This window comes from Cornus florida, unplaced genomic scaffold (assembly GCF_030987335.1).
Source record: "Cornus florida cultivar Cherokee Brave unplaced genomic scaffold, ASM3098733v1 CherokeeBrave_3.0.0_Hap2_Chr11, whole genome shotgun sequence".
Lineage (NCBI taxonomy): Eukaryota > Viridiplantae > Streptophyta > Magnoliopsida > Cornales > Cornaceae > Cornus > Cornus florida.
The window spans coordinates 95806371-95822122 of NW_026775581.1; the positions used below are offsets into that span (position 1 = coordinate 95806371).

The 15752-nt window shown below is 34.9% G+C and overlaps 1 protein-coding gene and 1 long non-coding RNA gene across 2 annotated transcripts; one reads left to right on the top strand and one right to left on the bottom strand.

Moving 5' to 3' along the window:
* Nucleotides 1-3439: 3439 nt before the first annotated feature.
* Nucleotides 3440-5211, top strand: LOC132286445 (putative UPF0481 protein At3g02645). The gene has a single exon (XM_059788781.1). The coding sequence runs from the start codon at nt 3470-3472 to the stop codon at nt 5126-5128; it is 1659 nt and encodes a 552-aa protein (XP_059644764.1). The 5' UTR covers nt 3440-3469; the 3' UTR covers nt 5129-5211.
* Nucleotides 5212-5666: 455 nt separating this feature from the next.
* Nucleotides 5667-7702, bottom strand: LOC132285109 (uncharacterized). The gene is made up of 3 exons (XR_009472433.1): nt 6988-7702; nt 6827-6886; nt 5667-6483 (listed from the first exon to the last, which is right to left on the bottom strand). It is a non-coding gene; the product is annotated as an uncharacterized LOC132285109 (long non-coding RNA).
* Between the last annotated feature and the right edge of the window lie 8050 nt (nt 7703-15752).

Consider the following 15752-nt stretch of genomic DNA (forward strand, 5'->3'; position numbering starts at 1 on the left):
TTCAGCGGTTTATTTATTCTTTATTATTCATCTTTGTATTCTGTGCTTGTTAAATACTTAAATTGTTTTGATATCCCTTGATTTTGTGCGCGGACTTGATCAATCCGTGTTCCAAAATTAGGGGGTATCACACAGTACCAGAAAAAGAGCTTATATAGTTTGAAGTAGGCCCCCAAACAGTGGTACAAGAAGTTTGATGGATTCATGTGCAGTAATGGTTTCACGAGATGCTATGCAGATCATTGTTGTTATGTTAAGAGATTTGACAATAGTTACATTATCTTACTATTGTATGTTGATGATATGTTGATTGTTGGGTCAAGTCTCGAGGAAATTAAAAATCTGAATAAACAATTGTCTATGCATTTTGCGATGACAGATTTGGGTAAAGCAAAACAGATACTTGGCATGAGGATTTGCAGAGACAGAGTGGGTGTTACTTTGAAGCTGTCACAAACAGAGTATGTTAAAATAGTTCTCAGCAGATTTAGCATGCAAGATGCAAAACCAGTGAACACCCCATTAGCTAGTCACTTCGGACTAACTAAGGAACAGTCGCCCAAGACAGAGAATAAACGAGCATACATGGAAAGAGTTCCATATGCCTCAGCTATTGGTAGCATAATGTATGCCATGGTTTGTACCAGACCAGACATAGCATATGCAGTGGGAGTTGTGAGCAAGTACATGAGTAATCTAGGCAAGCATCATTGGCAGGCCATAAAATAGATCTTTAGATACTTGAAGAGTACCACAGAAACATCACTATGTTTTACTGGGAAAAGGGTTGCATTGCATGGTTATGTTGATTTAGACTTGGCTGGTGATATGGATAATAGGAAGAGTACTACAGGGTGTATGTATACTTTGGGTGGTACAACAGTGAGTTGGGTCTCTCAATTGCAGAAGATTGTGGCTCTATCGACTACAGAAGCTGAATATGTTGCAATTACAGAAGCTAGCAAGGAGATGATTTGGTTGTAGGGTTTTTTCGAAGAATTGGGTAAGAAGCAAGAGAATAGTATTTTGTACAGTGATAGTCAGAGTGCTATTCATCTTACTAAAAATCTGGCATTCCATTCCAGAACAAAGCATATACATTTGAGGTACCATTTCATACGCTTACACTTAGAAGATAAAGTTTTATCACGTACTTGAGAAGATCCATGGGAGTAAAAATCCAGCAGATATGTTAACCAAGGCAGTTTTAATTGAGAAACTGAAGCTTTGTTTAGCTTCAGTTGGTGTTCAAGCTTGAGGACAAAGGAGTGAGTTGCTATGGTGTTTTGCTATGTATGAAGGCATGTGGGAGTTGATAGTTTGATGTTTATCAGTCTCCAAGTGGGAGATTGATGGGTAGTGTGGAGTTTGATACATACTGTACAACAAGACCCAACTTATTTGGAGGGTATTTTGGTTATTTCCGCACTTATTATATTGCCCTAGTGCGAGGGTATTTATTCATTCTAAACTCTTTGTATCTGCAGCTGTTTCAACCATTGGATGTAACCCTGAATTTTGGGTGAACCAAGTAAAATCTGTGTGTGTTCTTGTTGTGTGTGTGATTGATCTATTTCTTGTGTTTTTTTGTTTAATTTCGCAAGAGGCACATCTAGGTGAACTTGAGTGCCTGAGAAAGAAAGAAATTGTCATCAATTCTTCTACCACTGATGAAACCAGATTGAGCTGGGTCAATGACGAGGGGGAGAATGGGCTTTAACTTGTTGGCTAAGATTTGTAATCCGCTTGTAAAGGGTGATGTAGCTGGAAATAGGTTTATACTCATTGAAGTTGGATGGATTGGTGGATTTGGGCACAAGAGAGATGGAGCAGCAGAGCTTGCCTGAGGTGAAGAAACTCAGCTACGATGCCATTGTCAATTTTGTCCCCCCCCAAAAAAAAGGAAGATCGGATATCATGTTTACTGTGAGTTTGTTTTTCATATTAGTTAACGAAGAAGTCATTGAATTTTGAGGTGTCAAAGGAACCATTTGATTGTGGTATCTTTAATCAAGCAAAGGTTCAAGTTAATATTGTTGGCTACAATGACTTAGCAGGCGAAGCGTTGATGATAGTCAGTTAAACACTTGTGGCTATGTTTGCAGTCATGGAAAATGGTCAATTTCATGGAATTTAAAGAAACAACCAATTGTATTGTTGCTCTTTTTACTGCAAAAGCACAATACCGTATTATATTGTTGCCTCATTTGCAGGATGCAAGTCCTTTGACTTTGAAAATGCATTGTTTCATTTGTGGGTTTGAAGGTCATATCTTCTTCACTTTGATTTCGACACCAATACCATGTCGATCATGGCGATGAGTTTTCTGTGGTGCGTTGTTGAGCTATATATTGAACGTGCAACTAGGGTTTCACTCAACTGAATCGGCTTTTAATTGCCCCGTTGATGTGTCAAGTTGCCATTAACTTGCATTTTCACCTCACACAGTGATCATCACGATTAAAATTTCGTCAATCGTTAAAGGCACAATCGGACTGTAATTTTAAACCCTAATTTCTCGAGTTGTAAAGAGTAATTAGGTTTTGTTCCCCTGTTCAAGTGGCGTCCGCGTTTGACAGTGCACTTCTGCTTCATTAAAATTAAGTCACTGTACTCTAATTTTTCTTGTTAATAATAATTATTTATTTTTATTTTATTTATTTATTTATTTATTATTATTATTATTATTTTTATTTTTTGTGAAATCACTGAAGATTCAGTTCCTCATAGAAGGACATCACACATTTTATGTGATATCATTTCTTAAACAAGCATGTTAACGACTGAATTATAGAACGATGATCGAGTTACAGATATTGCCACAGTCCTCAATAGATAAATTCTAAAAAGTAATCTTTTAAGATTGGGAATAAAAATTAAACTGTAAATTTTTATTTTTATTTATTTTTTTATTTTTTTCTCTCAGCAGAGAATCCCAATAATGTTTTTAGAGAGTTAAATTGTGATGCAGTCGCATTGACATGAAAGACTAGATAAGAATCCGTAAAAAAAATATGCAAAAGGAACAATATAAAAAACCGTACTAGGGTCCCAGCCATGTATACATATCACAGGTTCATTATTTCTTGGATGTATTTGGAACTTCAATGTACTTTTGGTACTGTTTCTTTTTGCTTTTGACTAGTTTTGATGAAAATAATTTCCAAGCAATTAGCACAATCATCGTGTTTAAAATTTGGACGGGCCATGCATACCACGTGTTATTAGAAAAATATATGGGCCTGAGCTGGGTGGGGAATCCCTATTTTTGTTTTTTTTAGCAAGTAGGTGGTACCGTGGGAGACTCCATTGACAATGAGAATAGCATTTCTCTTGTGACACTCCAATTAAAATCCATTCCATGTTGTGAAATTTAAAACCCATATAAAGCCTCATTCTCTGAACTTGCTCTCCATTCAATTAAACCAAAAAACATTACCCAAAACAAACTTTTCCTAGAACAAGTGACATGTCTTCCCTTCAACCCACCATGACCTCAAACTCGAGCTCAAACTTTGATGAGCATCAATGGGTCATTCAAATGCGTCGAAGCCTAGAGGAAGAGCTTGAAGAGGAAGCTGAAATCCCCGTCAGCATCTTCAACGTGCCCAAAACCCTAATGGCTAGTGATCCGGATTCATATATTCCACAACAAGTTGCACTAGGGCCGTACCATTATTGGCGTCCCGAGCTCTATGAGATGGAGAGATATAAGCTTGCTGCCGCAAAAAGAATGCAGAAACAGCTCCAGAGCCTCAAGTTCCAACATCTTGTCAGCTCTTTGATAGAGCTGGAGCTGAGGATTCGAGCTTCGTACCACAAGTACCTAGATTTCAACGGCGAAACCTTGGCTTGGATGATGGCAGTAGATGCATCCTTCATGCTTGAGTTCCTTCAAATCTATGCTCTCAAAGAAGGTAAGACTCTAACAAGAGTTTCATCCAGGATGTCCCATTTGGCCCATAATGACATTCTTCGTGACATGGTAATGCTTGAGAATCAAATTCCACTCTTCTTACTAAGAAAGGTGCTAGAATTCCAATTTTCATCGTTACAGTTATCGGATGATATGTTACATTCCATGCTAATAGGATTGTGCAAGGAGATTTCTCCCTTCAAGATGATGGAAGAATTACCAAATGTTCAACTCTCTGAGCTCACTCACTTGCTAGACTTCTTGTACCAAGTGATAGTGCCCAAATTGGAAGATTTTCATTCATGCGAAACAACTGAAGTTCAGGATGAACAAGATGCCAAGAAAGGAGAAGAAAATTCATTTGGGAAATCAAGTTACGTTAAACAATTCCTTGAAGAGATCTGGAAGGTCCTGTCAAAATTAAACAAAGGCCCAGCGCGTCTTCTCAAGAGGGTAATATTCTCAAAGCCTGTCAAAGTGATACTAAAATTGCCTTGGACAATGATCTCTAACCTTCCACTATTTAGTGTGTTGAAACAACCCATTGAATATATGTTCTCCTCCCGAGATAAAGAAGGGAAATCTGAAAATGGGAGTACTTTAAATTCGAATACTAACTTTGACAAACCTCCACTAGTCGAGGAAATCACAATCCCTTCAATCACCGAGCTCTCCAAAGCCGGTGTTCATTTCTTACCCACTAAGGGTAGCATCTCAACCATTAGTTTCGATGTTAAAAACGTTACATTATACCTTCCTACAATTAGTTTAGACGGGAATACGGAGGCAATCTTTAGAAATTTAGTAGCATATGAAGTTTGTAATGCATCGGGGCCATTGGTTTTCACTCGTTACACGGAATTAATGATTGGGATTATTGATAATGAAGAGGATGCAAAGCTCCTTAGAGAAAGAGAGATTATTTTGAATTTGAAGAGTGATGAAGAAGTGGCCAAGCTGTGGAATGGGATGAGCAAGTCTGTTAGGTTGACCAAAGTGCCCTTTTTAGATAAAGTGATTGAAGATGTCAACAAGTATTACAATGGTAGGTGGAAGGTTAGAGTTGGGAAATTCATGAAGCTTTATGTGTTTGGGTCATGGCAATTTCTCACACTGCTGGCTGCTATTTTGCTCTTGTTGATGATGTCCTTACAAGCGTTTTGCTCTGTGTATGGATGTGCCAGAATATTCCATGTCAATACCATTTCGTGATTCTGTGTGGTTTGTACATCTCTATCATGAGAGTTGGTGTTCCTGATTTCCAGTGTTCATAAGACATACTTGCTTAATTTTGTTGTGATAGTTATCTTCTCACTAAAGATTAGATTGTAATGATGTTGTGATTGTATTAAATAAGTTGTTTCTTAACGCTTGTCATGATACCACGTTCAGTATTCTTTGGAATATTCTTTCCTTAAATTACGATTTATTGAGATTTTTTCTTAATTTTAAATAAAGATTTTGCATCTGCTTGTCAGGGAATTTGGTAAGTGATTAGCATATTATGGATTTCTTTAATTATTACCGTAGACTTTTATATAAATAGATGTGGCAATTAAACCAAAGAAGGAATAAAGGAAGATTTGATATATGTATAAATAGGTAGAACAGCAAGAATAAATTCGTTTATTTAGAGCAGTTATACCGTTTTACATCAAAGTAAGGATGCTTTATTAAGTCCTCAATAAGAGATTATACAAAACATCCGTTTAAAAAAGAAGAAAAAGAAAGCAAATGAAATTAACTGCATATATATATATCGGTGTGTGTGGAGCATCTAATGAGAAGGCTTCATGATACGATTTAACTTTGGTTTAACTATGCATAATCTTATATTCACAAATATTCGATGCAACTTTCTCATTAAAGAAGAGAAAAGTCTTGAGATTTGAGCATACCTAATAAATGTTATTGAAATTGCTTCAATTCAGAGGTTTCCTCTCACCAAATCTGTGGTTGGCAATGGCTCAAATACATCTTTCTGGTTTGATAACTGGCTTCCCTCAGGGCCTTTATCAATCAAAATTGACATATGATCTCCTCAAGTACACTCTCATATCCAGAGATACGCCTCTCTCAGTGACTTCACAACCATGCTTACTCAGCCTTCCACTTCCCTTGAATTCTATTTCAGACTCTGTAATATGGGTTGCTTCCCCATCTGGGTTAAATTTTTTTTTTTTTTCCCCCTACTACTCACACTTCTCTGTTTCTCTTCCCTCCTCCTCCCTATGTAATTCCTTGGTCTAACATGGTTTTGAGCTCCCCCTTGTGACCACTGTGGGGTGAATAATGCATGGCCAGTGACGGAGTCAGAAAATAATGTTGGGGGAGTGGCCTTAAACAAGAAGATAAAATTTTCAAAGTACCTCAATAACTTTAACATTCATTGATAATTTCATTGACTACATTAACAATTCATCTCCTACACATAAATATTGAATACACCTTTTTAACAGAACCAAAATGAACTATGCATTCATAGTTTCTTCGCTTCCGTGACAACCTGAATAAAGCATATAAAGTCTCATATTGTCTCAGCCACCACCACCAGAGAAAGCATGACTCTGTTGAAAGAAGACAATCTATCTTCTCATGTTCAAATCCAGTTAAAATATAAAATTGAGAAAAATATTAATTTATCTCTTTGCAGATACTCTCAACAAGAGCAAACAAAGAACGAATACAAACACAGAAAATAATGAATACCCAAAACATTTTTTTTTTCTCAATTATTATTTTTTCTCTCAAACAGAACATGGAAGAGAAATTAATACAGCAGGACAACCCACTAATAGAATATATATATATATATATATATATATATATATATATATATATATATATTTGAATCATACACATATATTAGACAATTTGATTACTTCTTATAGCAATGTATTTGGAACTTACAGATTGAGGACAAGATTTGCGGGATTCTTTGGAAATCATCATAAATAAAGGATTAAATACCTGTTATAAAAACAAAAACAAAAAAACCCCAAAATTATTAGCTCAAATATGTTTTATGTTTGGGTGTGTATACTGTATAGAGAGAAAGACTACAAACTTACAACGTAGATGAGGTCCTTCTTGGGAGGGCGAGTGAGGGATGAAACTGGTATTGAAGCCAACTAGACAAGAACAGTAAATACCTAACAATGATCAGAGTTGAGAGTCTGGCAAACATGAGGACAGCTCTGAAAATTAGGGTTCTTATTTCTTGACAAGTGTGTGTGTGTGAGAGAGAGAGAGAGAGAGAGAGAGAGAGAGAGAGACGATGGACATGGGGATCGCCGGAGGGAGAGGCCAGAGACGATGGGTTGAGAGTTGAGTGACTTGAGTCTACAGATCGTGATGTGACGTGATTAGTCAAAATATCCGTGCGGACATAATTATATCTTGAGGTATTTTTAAAATTGTAGGGGTAGCCACTCAATAATTTTAAAAAATCATGGGCATAAAATACAAACAACTTTCAACCAACATGGATGTGCACCCCAAAAAAACAAAAAAAAAAAAGTTAAATTATACTCATCTCTTTTGAGATTTTAGATTTGGGACCATTCAATATTTATTATTTTAATCTTCTTCTTCTTCTTCTCCTGCTTCTTCTTCTTCTTCTTCGTTTTTATTTTTTGGGGAAGTGACTTTAAGCTAAAAAGGCAAAAAAAAATATTATCATTTAGTACACAGGACAAATCTAAGTTGAGGTGATAATAATAAATGTTAAAGAGTCTATTCATGTGTAATTTGAATCTAAGTTGAGGTGATAATAATAAATGTTAAAGAGTCTATTCATGTGTAATTTGAATCTAAGTTGAGGTGATAACAATAAATGTTAGACTGATTGATGCTTTCAGTAGAAGAGAAAGAAGATGTGTGAAAAGAAAATAAGAAGGAAAAAATAATTTTTTTTTTATTCAGTAGAAGATAATCTAAGGTTATTACTCAATTTTCAAAATTTGTTAATATTGTTGAAAATAGGAAAAATTGTAGGGTAAAGATGCTCAGATCAAATCTGTAAAATGATAACAGACATTTGAATTATACATGTATATAATATGAACCTTAGACATTTGAATTGTAGCCAATGATGATTCTTGTATTGTTCTCTATCATTCCACTTCTACTGTGAAAGTGAGATATTATAAAAATTTTAAATTAAATATTATCTTAAATTATAAAAATTTTAAATTACAATATTATCTTTTATAAATTACAATATTATAGATATTATTAAATAGAATTTAAAAACTAATTTAAAATTTTTTATTTCCTTCTTTTCTAACTAATATATTAAATTGTATCTTCAATACAATCCAACAAAAATAAGGAAATATACAATTTATTCCCTGAGAATGCATATATGGCTCTTCTCCCCCTCCCTCTGTTCCTCGATCTAACTGGTCTCATATGCTTTGGTTTCAAAACCACAACCCGAGACATGCCTTCAATATGGCTTGGATTGCCGTCCACCATAAAATCAAAACTAGAGACAAAGTCAGGTTTTCTGGTAGAATCTTTAGCAGATTATGCTCTCTATGTTCTAGGGATGACGAAACCCATGACCACTTGTTCTTTAATTTTCCTTTTTCCAACAAAATCCGACAATTATTCCAGAATAAGTGCGGCATTTACTCTGGACAACAGAGTGTGGTGGGCATTACGTATTGGATTGCTAGTTTATGGAGTCCCAATTCGAAGTCTAGCTATAAGATGTGTTTTGCAATAATTATTTATTCTGTTTGGAGTAAGAGAAACAACCGAACCTTCTCAAGAAAACGTTATACAGACATGAAAATTTGCAAAGAGATTAATGACTGTATCCGATGCAAGCTCTCCACTATGTATTTCCTGATTGTGTTATCTCAAGGTCTGTTGCTGATGATTGGAGCCTTCCGAGCTCTGTGATCAGAGTCAGACTCCAACAGTAAGCAACATCTGTTCTTGCTCATCTTCTACATGTTCTCTGTTGTTACTGGTTTGGGGTAGCAATGGTCATATTGGTTGTAGATTGAAAAGAGAGAATATACAACATAGGGACTTCGTTTTTGTTTGAACTTTTGTTTGGGCTTTTGTATGGGCCTTGTTTTGCCTTCGGGCTTGTTGGGCTTTGGCCCTATGTTGTATATTCTCTCTTTTCTATCTACAATTGACTTGCCTAAAAACAAAAAAAGAAAAGAAAAAAGGAGACACTTAAAATGGGTTTGATTCAATTTTTAACTTTTTTAGAACATGTGTCTTATTTTGGTTGGGCCACATCAGAGGAAAGGCATTGCAGCCATCATTCCCAATTTTATTTTATATTATATTTCTGAATTAATATAAAGATAAATATGTTAATGTATTTAAAAAAAGCTCTAAATTTTTGTGTTAATCTATCATGATGCATTAAATTTACATCATATATATATATATATATATATATATATATATATATATATATACACAACCACTAGAGATACTCTTAATTATGTCAAAAGTATTAAGAGATTATCTAAATTTAGGCTCTTTACAAAAAGTTTCGTTGTACAAGTCAAAAATAGTTTTTGTGAAAATTGAAATATACAGTTGTTGCCAGTCCTAAATATATTTCAAATTTTCATTTTTGTGGAGAAAAAATCACATTAAATATAAGTATTAAAATATATAGGAATGAAGAACTTGGAAACTAAAGTAAAATTATGAACAAGTCTAAAACTTTGCTTAGTTAAAAAAAAAAAAAAAAGAAAAAAAAAAAAGAAGAAGCAGGAGTTCCAAAAGAAAATTTGAAAAATTAATGTGTTTTAATTTTGGTTCAACATCTTAAAAGTGCCAAAAATAAAAAATAAAAAAAGACCAAGAACACTTTATTTTTTTTATTAATTTTTTTTATTCTATGGTGGACGTAGGGCCTTTGCGGCGGTGGGAGCATGTACCCACGGGACACATGCCCCCTGATTTCTTATTCATTTTTTAAAAATATTTTAAAATACTTTTATATGTATATATATTTTTAAATTTCACAACTGCCCCTTCAAGTTTTACCCTTTACATTAGTGTTTTATTTTTTTTTTGTTCTATTTTAATGCTATGTTGGTTGGAGGTAAGCACTGAGGAGGGGTAGATGAAACTTTTTGTGTTTGATTGGAAGGAAGGGAAGAACCGAAGAAGAAAGGAAGAGGAAATGAATAACTACCTACACATGTGCAATTTTCAATTTTAACATTTAAAAAAAAAAAAAAAAACAAATGGATATCTGATGTGTCAATAATAAATAATAACCACTTACAATAGAATGACTCTGTGTAGGATAGTACTATAGAGAGGATGTCAAACCCACAGGGATATGAGAATTTATATTCAGTCTTTAATTTAGTCCTATTGGTTTACAGATAACTGGTTGAAAAGTTTGCTTGGTTGTCACGAGTAAAAACAAACTAAAATTAAACTGAAATATTAAACTAAGTTAAATTAAGTGATCAGAGAGAGAAATCTTAGGGCTTTGTACTACAATCATCATACTATGGTTAATTGTGTCAACTCTAGGGATTTAACAAATTATGTTTTTAAATGAATTGAACTCAATAACATTAGTTCAATTCGGGTTTTAAAGAAAGATGTTATATAAAATTCAGTTAACTATAACCTATCTGCGGTTAGCATGGACTATCCACATACCTACTCTACCTACTCTAACTACTTTAACTACTTTGCCATCAATCCACCTTTCCTAAGCATAAATTATGAAAACATTCTTTTTTAAAAAACGTTGGAACACCATTATATGACCTCCATTCTCATGTCCCGCAGGGCTCTGCCAAATACCGTCCAATAAGAAAGGTTGAGAATAGAAAACAAACAGTTATATCTAAGACAACGTGTAATACCCCTAATTCTAAAAGAATATTTCTAGAATTTAATTTATTATTTAGTTACATTTTTTGTGATTATTTGCTTAAATTGTTTTCTTTAATCATTTGTTAAGTGTTTTATTGTTATTTATTTATTTAATTGGAATTGTTTGTTTAAGTGGTTCATTGTGTGTTCAATGTAGTTAATTATTTAATTGAATTTAGTTAATTATTTAATTGAATGTATTTAATGAAATTTAATTATTTTTCTGTCTTAAACTTAAACGTGACTGTAATTGTTGTTGCTCACATATAGTTTTACATTAGGTTTAAACTTTATATGTGTAGCCGACGTTGTTTATAACACATGATGGTTTATGGGCCAAGTTAAGCTCTGTCTCTAATCTTACAAGGATTAGGGTTTTAGGGTTACGCTTATAAATACACCATTATACTTTAAGTCTAGGGTTTACAATCATAACACTTAGCTCATAGACGTAAACTGAGTTCTGTAAAAACAGAGAAATACAGAGTGAGGTTTTGAGAAAACAGAGCACGTTCGGTGTGGGATTCGACTGAGGTTTCAAGGTCAGACCTAGGGGAAGGGAAGAGCAGAAGTCAGAGGAGGATAGACAGTAGTTCAGTGTTGCAGGAACAGTGGACGCGACGCCGAGATTTCAAAACTGAAATCACAGGTAAGTTCTTTTCTTCCTCCTTCCCTCTGGCTTGTGTTCTGTGCACCTAGATAGTCTCTAGGGTTTAATTCATCATTAACTGAGATTTACATGTATGATATATGCTATATTGATGATCTGTATATGTTGCAATCAACTCTGTTTCGGTTGTGCTTGTTTGAGTTCCAGTGTTATTCTTTAAGCATGCTAAACTAGTATTGTTGTAATTACTGTAACTGCTTTTAACCACTGTAAACCAACCATGGGGATGCTACTGGGAGTAGATAAGACTCCTAAGTTCAGTATTGAAGGGGAACAGAGAGGTTGGAATGGCCGGAGATGGAGCAGGCGGGCTGAAACGGAGTGCATCGGAGCAGGAGGCTCTCAGAGGAGGTGAGAGCCGGCTCCATAGAAGTGGGAGCCGGCTCCCACACATGTAGAGCCGGCTCTAATGTCCTTGGAGCCGGCTCCAGGCTGATTGGAGCCTGCTCCCAAAGTTTTGGAGCAGGCTCTCTTCAATAGTAACATTCTGATATATTTTTTTTAATGAGTGTGGGTACTGTTGGAGCATGGGAACTATTCTGAAACTTTTGGGACTTTACAGAAGGATTAAATGGTTTATTTTGGGTGTTATTAAGACCTTAGATTGGTCAAAGTTGGCCTCTGAGTCAGTGGGACAAACAATATTAAATTAGTAAACTTACTGTGCTGTTAACGGTTAAAAGACGGATTAATTGCTTAACTAAATTTTAGCAATTTAATGGGATTTAGGATGTTAATAAAACTTATTTTAAATGCATGATGGGGTCATCTATATATATGTTTTGATCTGTATATGCTTTGGAATACTAGTTGTCGAAATATTAAACTTTTTCTGTAATTACTTGGATTACTGTTGGATTGTAATTGCTAGAATAATGAAACGTTTTCTGCAACTACTTGGATAATGGTTTGGGTGTAAATTACTAAATTATGATTTATATGTTGTAATTTACATGGTTATGGAGGATTGTATGCACCTATATGGGACGGTAGTATACTAGGCAAGGTTTAGCTTCAAAACACTAAAACCAAACCTATCGGATTAACGGAATGGATTGTAAACTATTGAATCCTAAAATTGTGTTTAAGTCAGTTCAACTAACTAAGTTGAGTGACTTCCTGGTTTAGTTGGTTGTAGTTAAGTCATATCAGCTGAATAAGTTGAATGACTAACTGGACTATTTTCGTATATCACCTCAATGAACAATTGAATGATATACTCTGGATTTGGACGGACTTTAGATATATGATTATGGTACCGCGAGATAAGCTTGAGTCTCAGGCTCATTGGTTAGGGTGCGTATATGCAGTGGATGCGTAGCTGGATATAGTAGGTAGGTGTATCTTGTTAGGTCTAGGTACGCATGCCCATCTTTGGGTGCGTTTTCGCATGTTGCCTTCTATTCAGGTTGAAACCCCTATTATAGTCCGGTGAATGTCCTTTAGTGTGAATATATATATAAGTATGGACTAAATAGATATTGTGAGGTATCTAGGGTATATCTACGTATCGGGTCACTATATGGATTGCAGTTAGATTAGAACTTATTCGTAGGCCTGACCCATTCCTTTATTCTTTTCAGGTACAGGACGGTTCCAGCCTTAGAGCTTGATCGTGCTAGTCGACGATAGTTTTCCATTCGTCAGTTTACGTAGGACTTCTCTTGATGTTTTAGTTTTATTTACTTTCAGTTTTTAGTTCAGTTGGGATTTTATTTAGAGGTCCACTAGATGGATTCCCGAGTTGTAATCATGGAGGTTTTGGAAGTTGGATTTTATTAAGTTTTATCAGTTGAGGATTTTATATTAGTATTCTTTTCGGCTTTTAATATTTATTCTTATTTCATTTTGTCATCTGTGTTCGTTTTAAAATACTTTAATTGTTTGATATTCCCTCGGGTTTAAGCCTGAGCCTGATCAACCCGTGTCCCGAATCCGAGGGGTATCACACAAGGTAATAACGGTTTGTAATTTATTTAAAACAGTAAAACCAATTGAGTTGTCTCAATCACTCATAATCATATAATAAAAAACATAATACTAGATTGGGTTACATCAGTGCCCTAAGAGAGGAATTAGCTACTTATGACGATGTCGGATATCAACTGTGTTGGAGTTGTTTCCATTGTCACGGACGGCACTTCTCTTCTCAGGATCTTCACTTTCTAAGGTTGTGGAAACCCTAAAAGCCGCCACCACAGTATCAGTCTTCTAAAACAATACGAGAAAAAATGGACATCTTCTATCAAGGCTTATACCTTCTTTTCTAGAAGAAAATAAAGGTTTGGTGGGCTTTTAGGTCTTCTAGCCCATCTGGAATGAGATACGGCTTGAAAAGAGAACATTCTCATTACTTAAATCTGACATGTCATAGAAGACTCGAGCTTTAGGAACAAAGGCAAAGGCTCAAGCTTTGAGGTTCGGGCTCGAGCTTCTCTGGATTGGTGCTCGAGCTCTAATAATTAGTGCTCGATTTTCACTTTGATACTTAGCCAAATTTCTTCAACTATTTTCTGAAACATCTTTTTCTTCAACACTTAGAATATTCTCGAGATTCATCTCTTTTAATATTGCTCGATCCAAGCTTCATGGACTCGAGCACTAAGTACCAGGCTCAAGCTTTAGGTACTCAAGGCTCGAGCTTTAGATAATGGTGTTTCATCCTTGGGGTTAGGCATGAGGTCTAGGAGCTTGGAAATCAACTCTTCAAACTCCGACGCCTTGTGCTCGAGCTTAAGGGTCAAGGCTCAAGCACCCTATGGTCAGACTCGAGCACCCTTTGTTTAGGCTCGAGCCTGAAGGTGCAAGGCTCGAGCTTCAATGCCTTATTGATTTTTCTTCTTTGACTTGTAGAGCTTGAGCCTCAAGACTTGGGCTCGAGCTTTGGATATTGAATTCCTCCAAACTTCACCATTTAAGCTCTCAACTTTCTCTGAATGACCGACAATGACTCTGTAAGCTTCAATATTAGTCTTTTTATCATAAAATCCCGCTTTTAACTGTTTCTCTGGGAAAGTACCTATAAATACACATCAAACATAAATCATTCTAACAATGGATAAAAGTATCACTTTAGGCTTTAACATATGTATATTTAGGGGCTCGAATATGCAAATATTCGGCGCTCATCACACCCCCAAACTTACATATTGCTAGTCCCTTAGCAATACAGAACTAAAAAACCGTTTTCATGGGAATCATAGTTACATTTAGCCTATGCAACAAGCCTTTAAACCCCTAAGTTACCCCTAGTGGACGAGTTGTAGTCTCGTGAGGGTTTCCAGTGAAGATACCCACAAACTTCTCAAATCAGTGCCTTAATTGCACAGTAAGCTCACTAAAACTTGTTTTCAAATCATATTATCCCTGCAGTTCATTAAGTAGTCAAATACAGCAAGTACAACCAATCATGTAATCAAAAAAACTTTCAATTTCTAATTTCAATTTAGTAACCATGATCCCCATATGTCAGTTTAATCATTCATTCAACAATCTCAATCTCTAAAACACTTTTTAAAAGTTATCCTACAATTCAACGTGTGACTTACTATTCATACATGCATTCATTCCTAGCTATTCCTTAATTCACAAGCAAACTTTTCAAATTCCAACTCCCAAGGCATTTATTATTATTATTATTATTATTATTATTATTATTATTATTTTCAAGGTATACATCTTTTCAAAAAGGATATTGTAATGACCCGAGCTAGTGGGTCCAAATCGCTAATTGGGTCCTTAACCGAACCAAAGGTTAACCAAGGACAACACTACAATTTACAAAGTGAACAAGTGTACAAGTCCAAAAGGGAAGGATCAGTCTGCTGATGTCCTTTGGTCGGCCGACTGACGAGGCATTTTCGGTCGGCTGACCTACATGGTCGGTTGTAATACCCCAAGTTTTAAAAGGGTTATAATTGGAATTTTAATATTCCTTTTATTGTTTTCATTATTTATTTTATTTGTTTTTGGTATTTATGTGGTTAGGCTTTTCTGAATTAAATTAAGTGTTTGGGTGAATTTAAATAGTTATACATTAAATTGATTTGTTAGTTGTTTTATTTTTCCTTGGTTTAATTGGTAATTGTGATATTTAAATTGATTGGATTTTTATTTTATTATTTGAATTGTTGGACCTATTTGTAATTATTTGAATTATTTGCGTTAATGGTATTATTATTTGACTGAATGGATTTATTGGTGATTATTGGTATTGGTTGCGTTAATTTCATTATTGGGTTTAAATTATTGTAATTAAGTTAAGTGAGTTTTTAGACGTCACCTAAG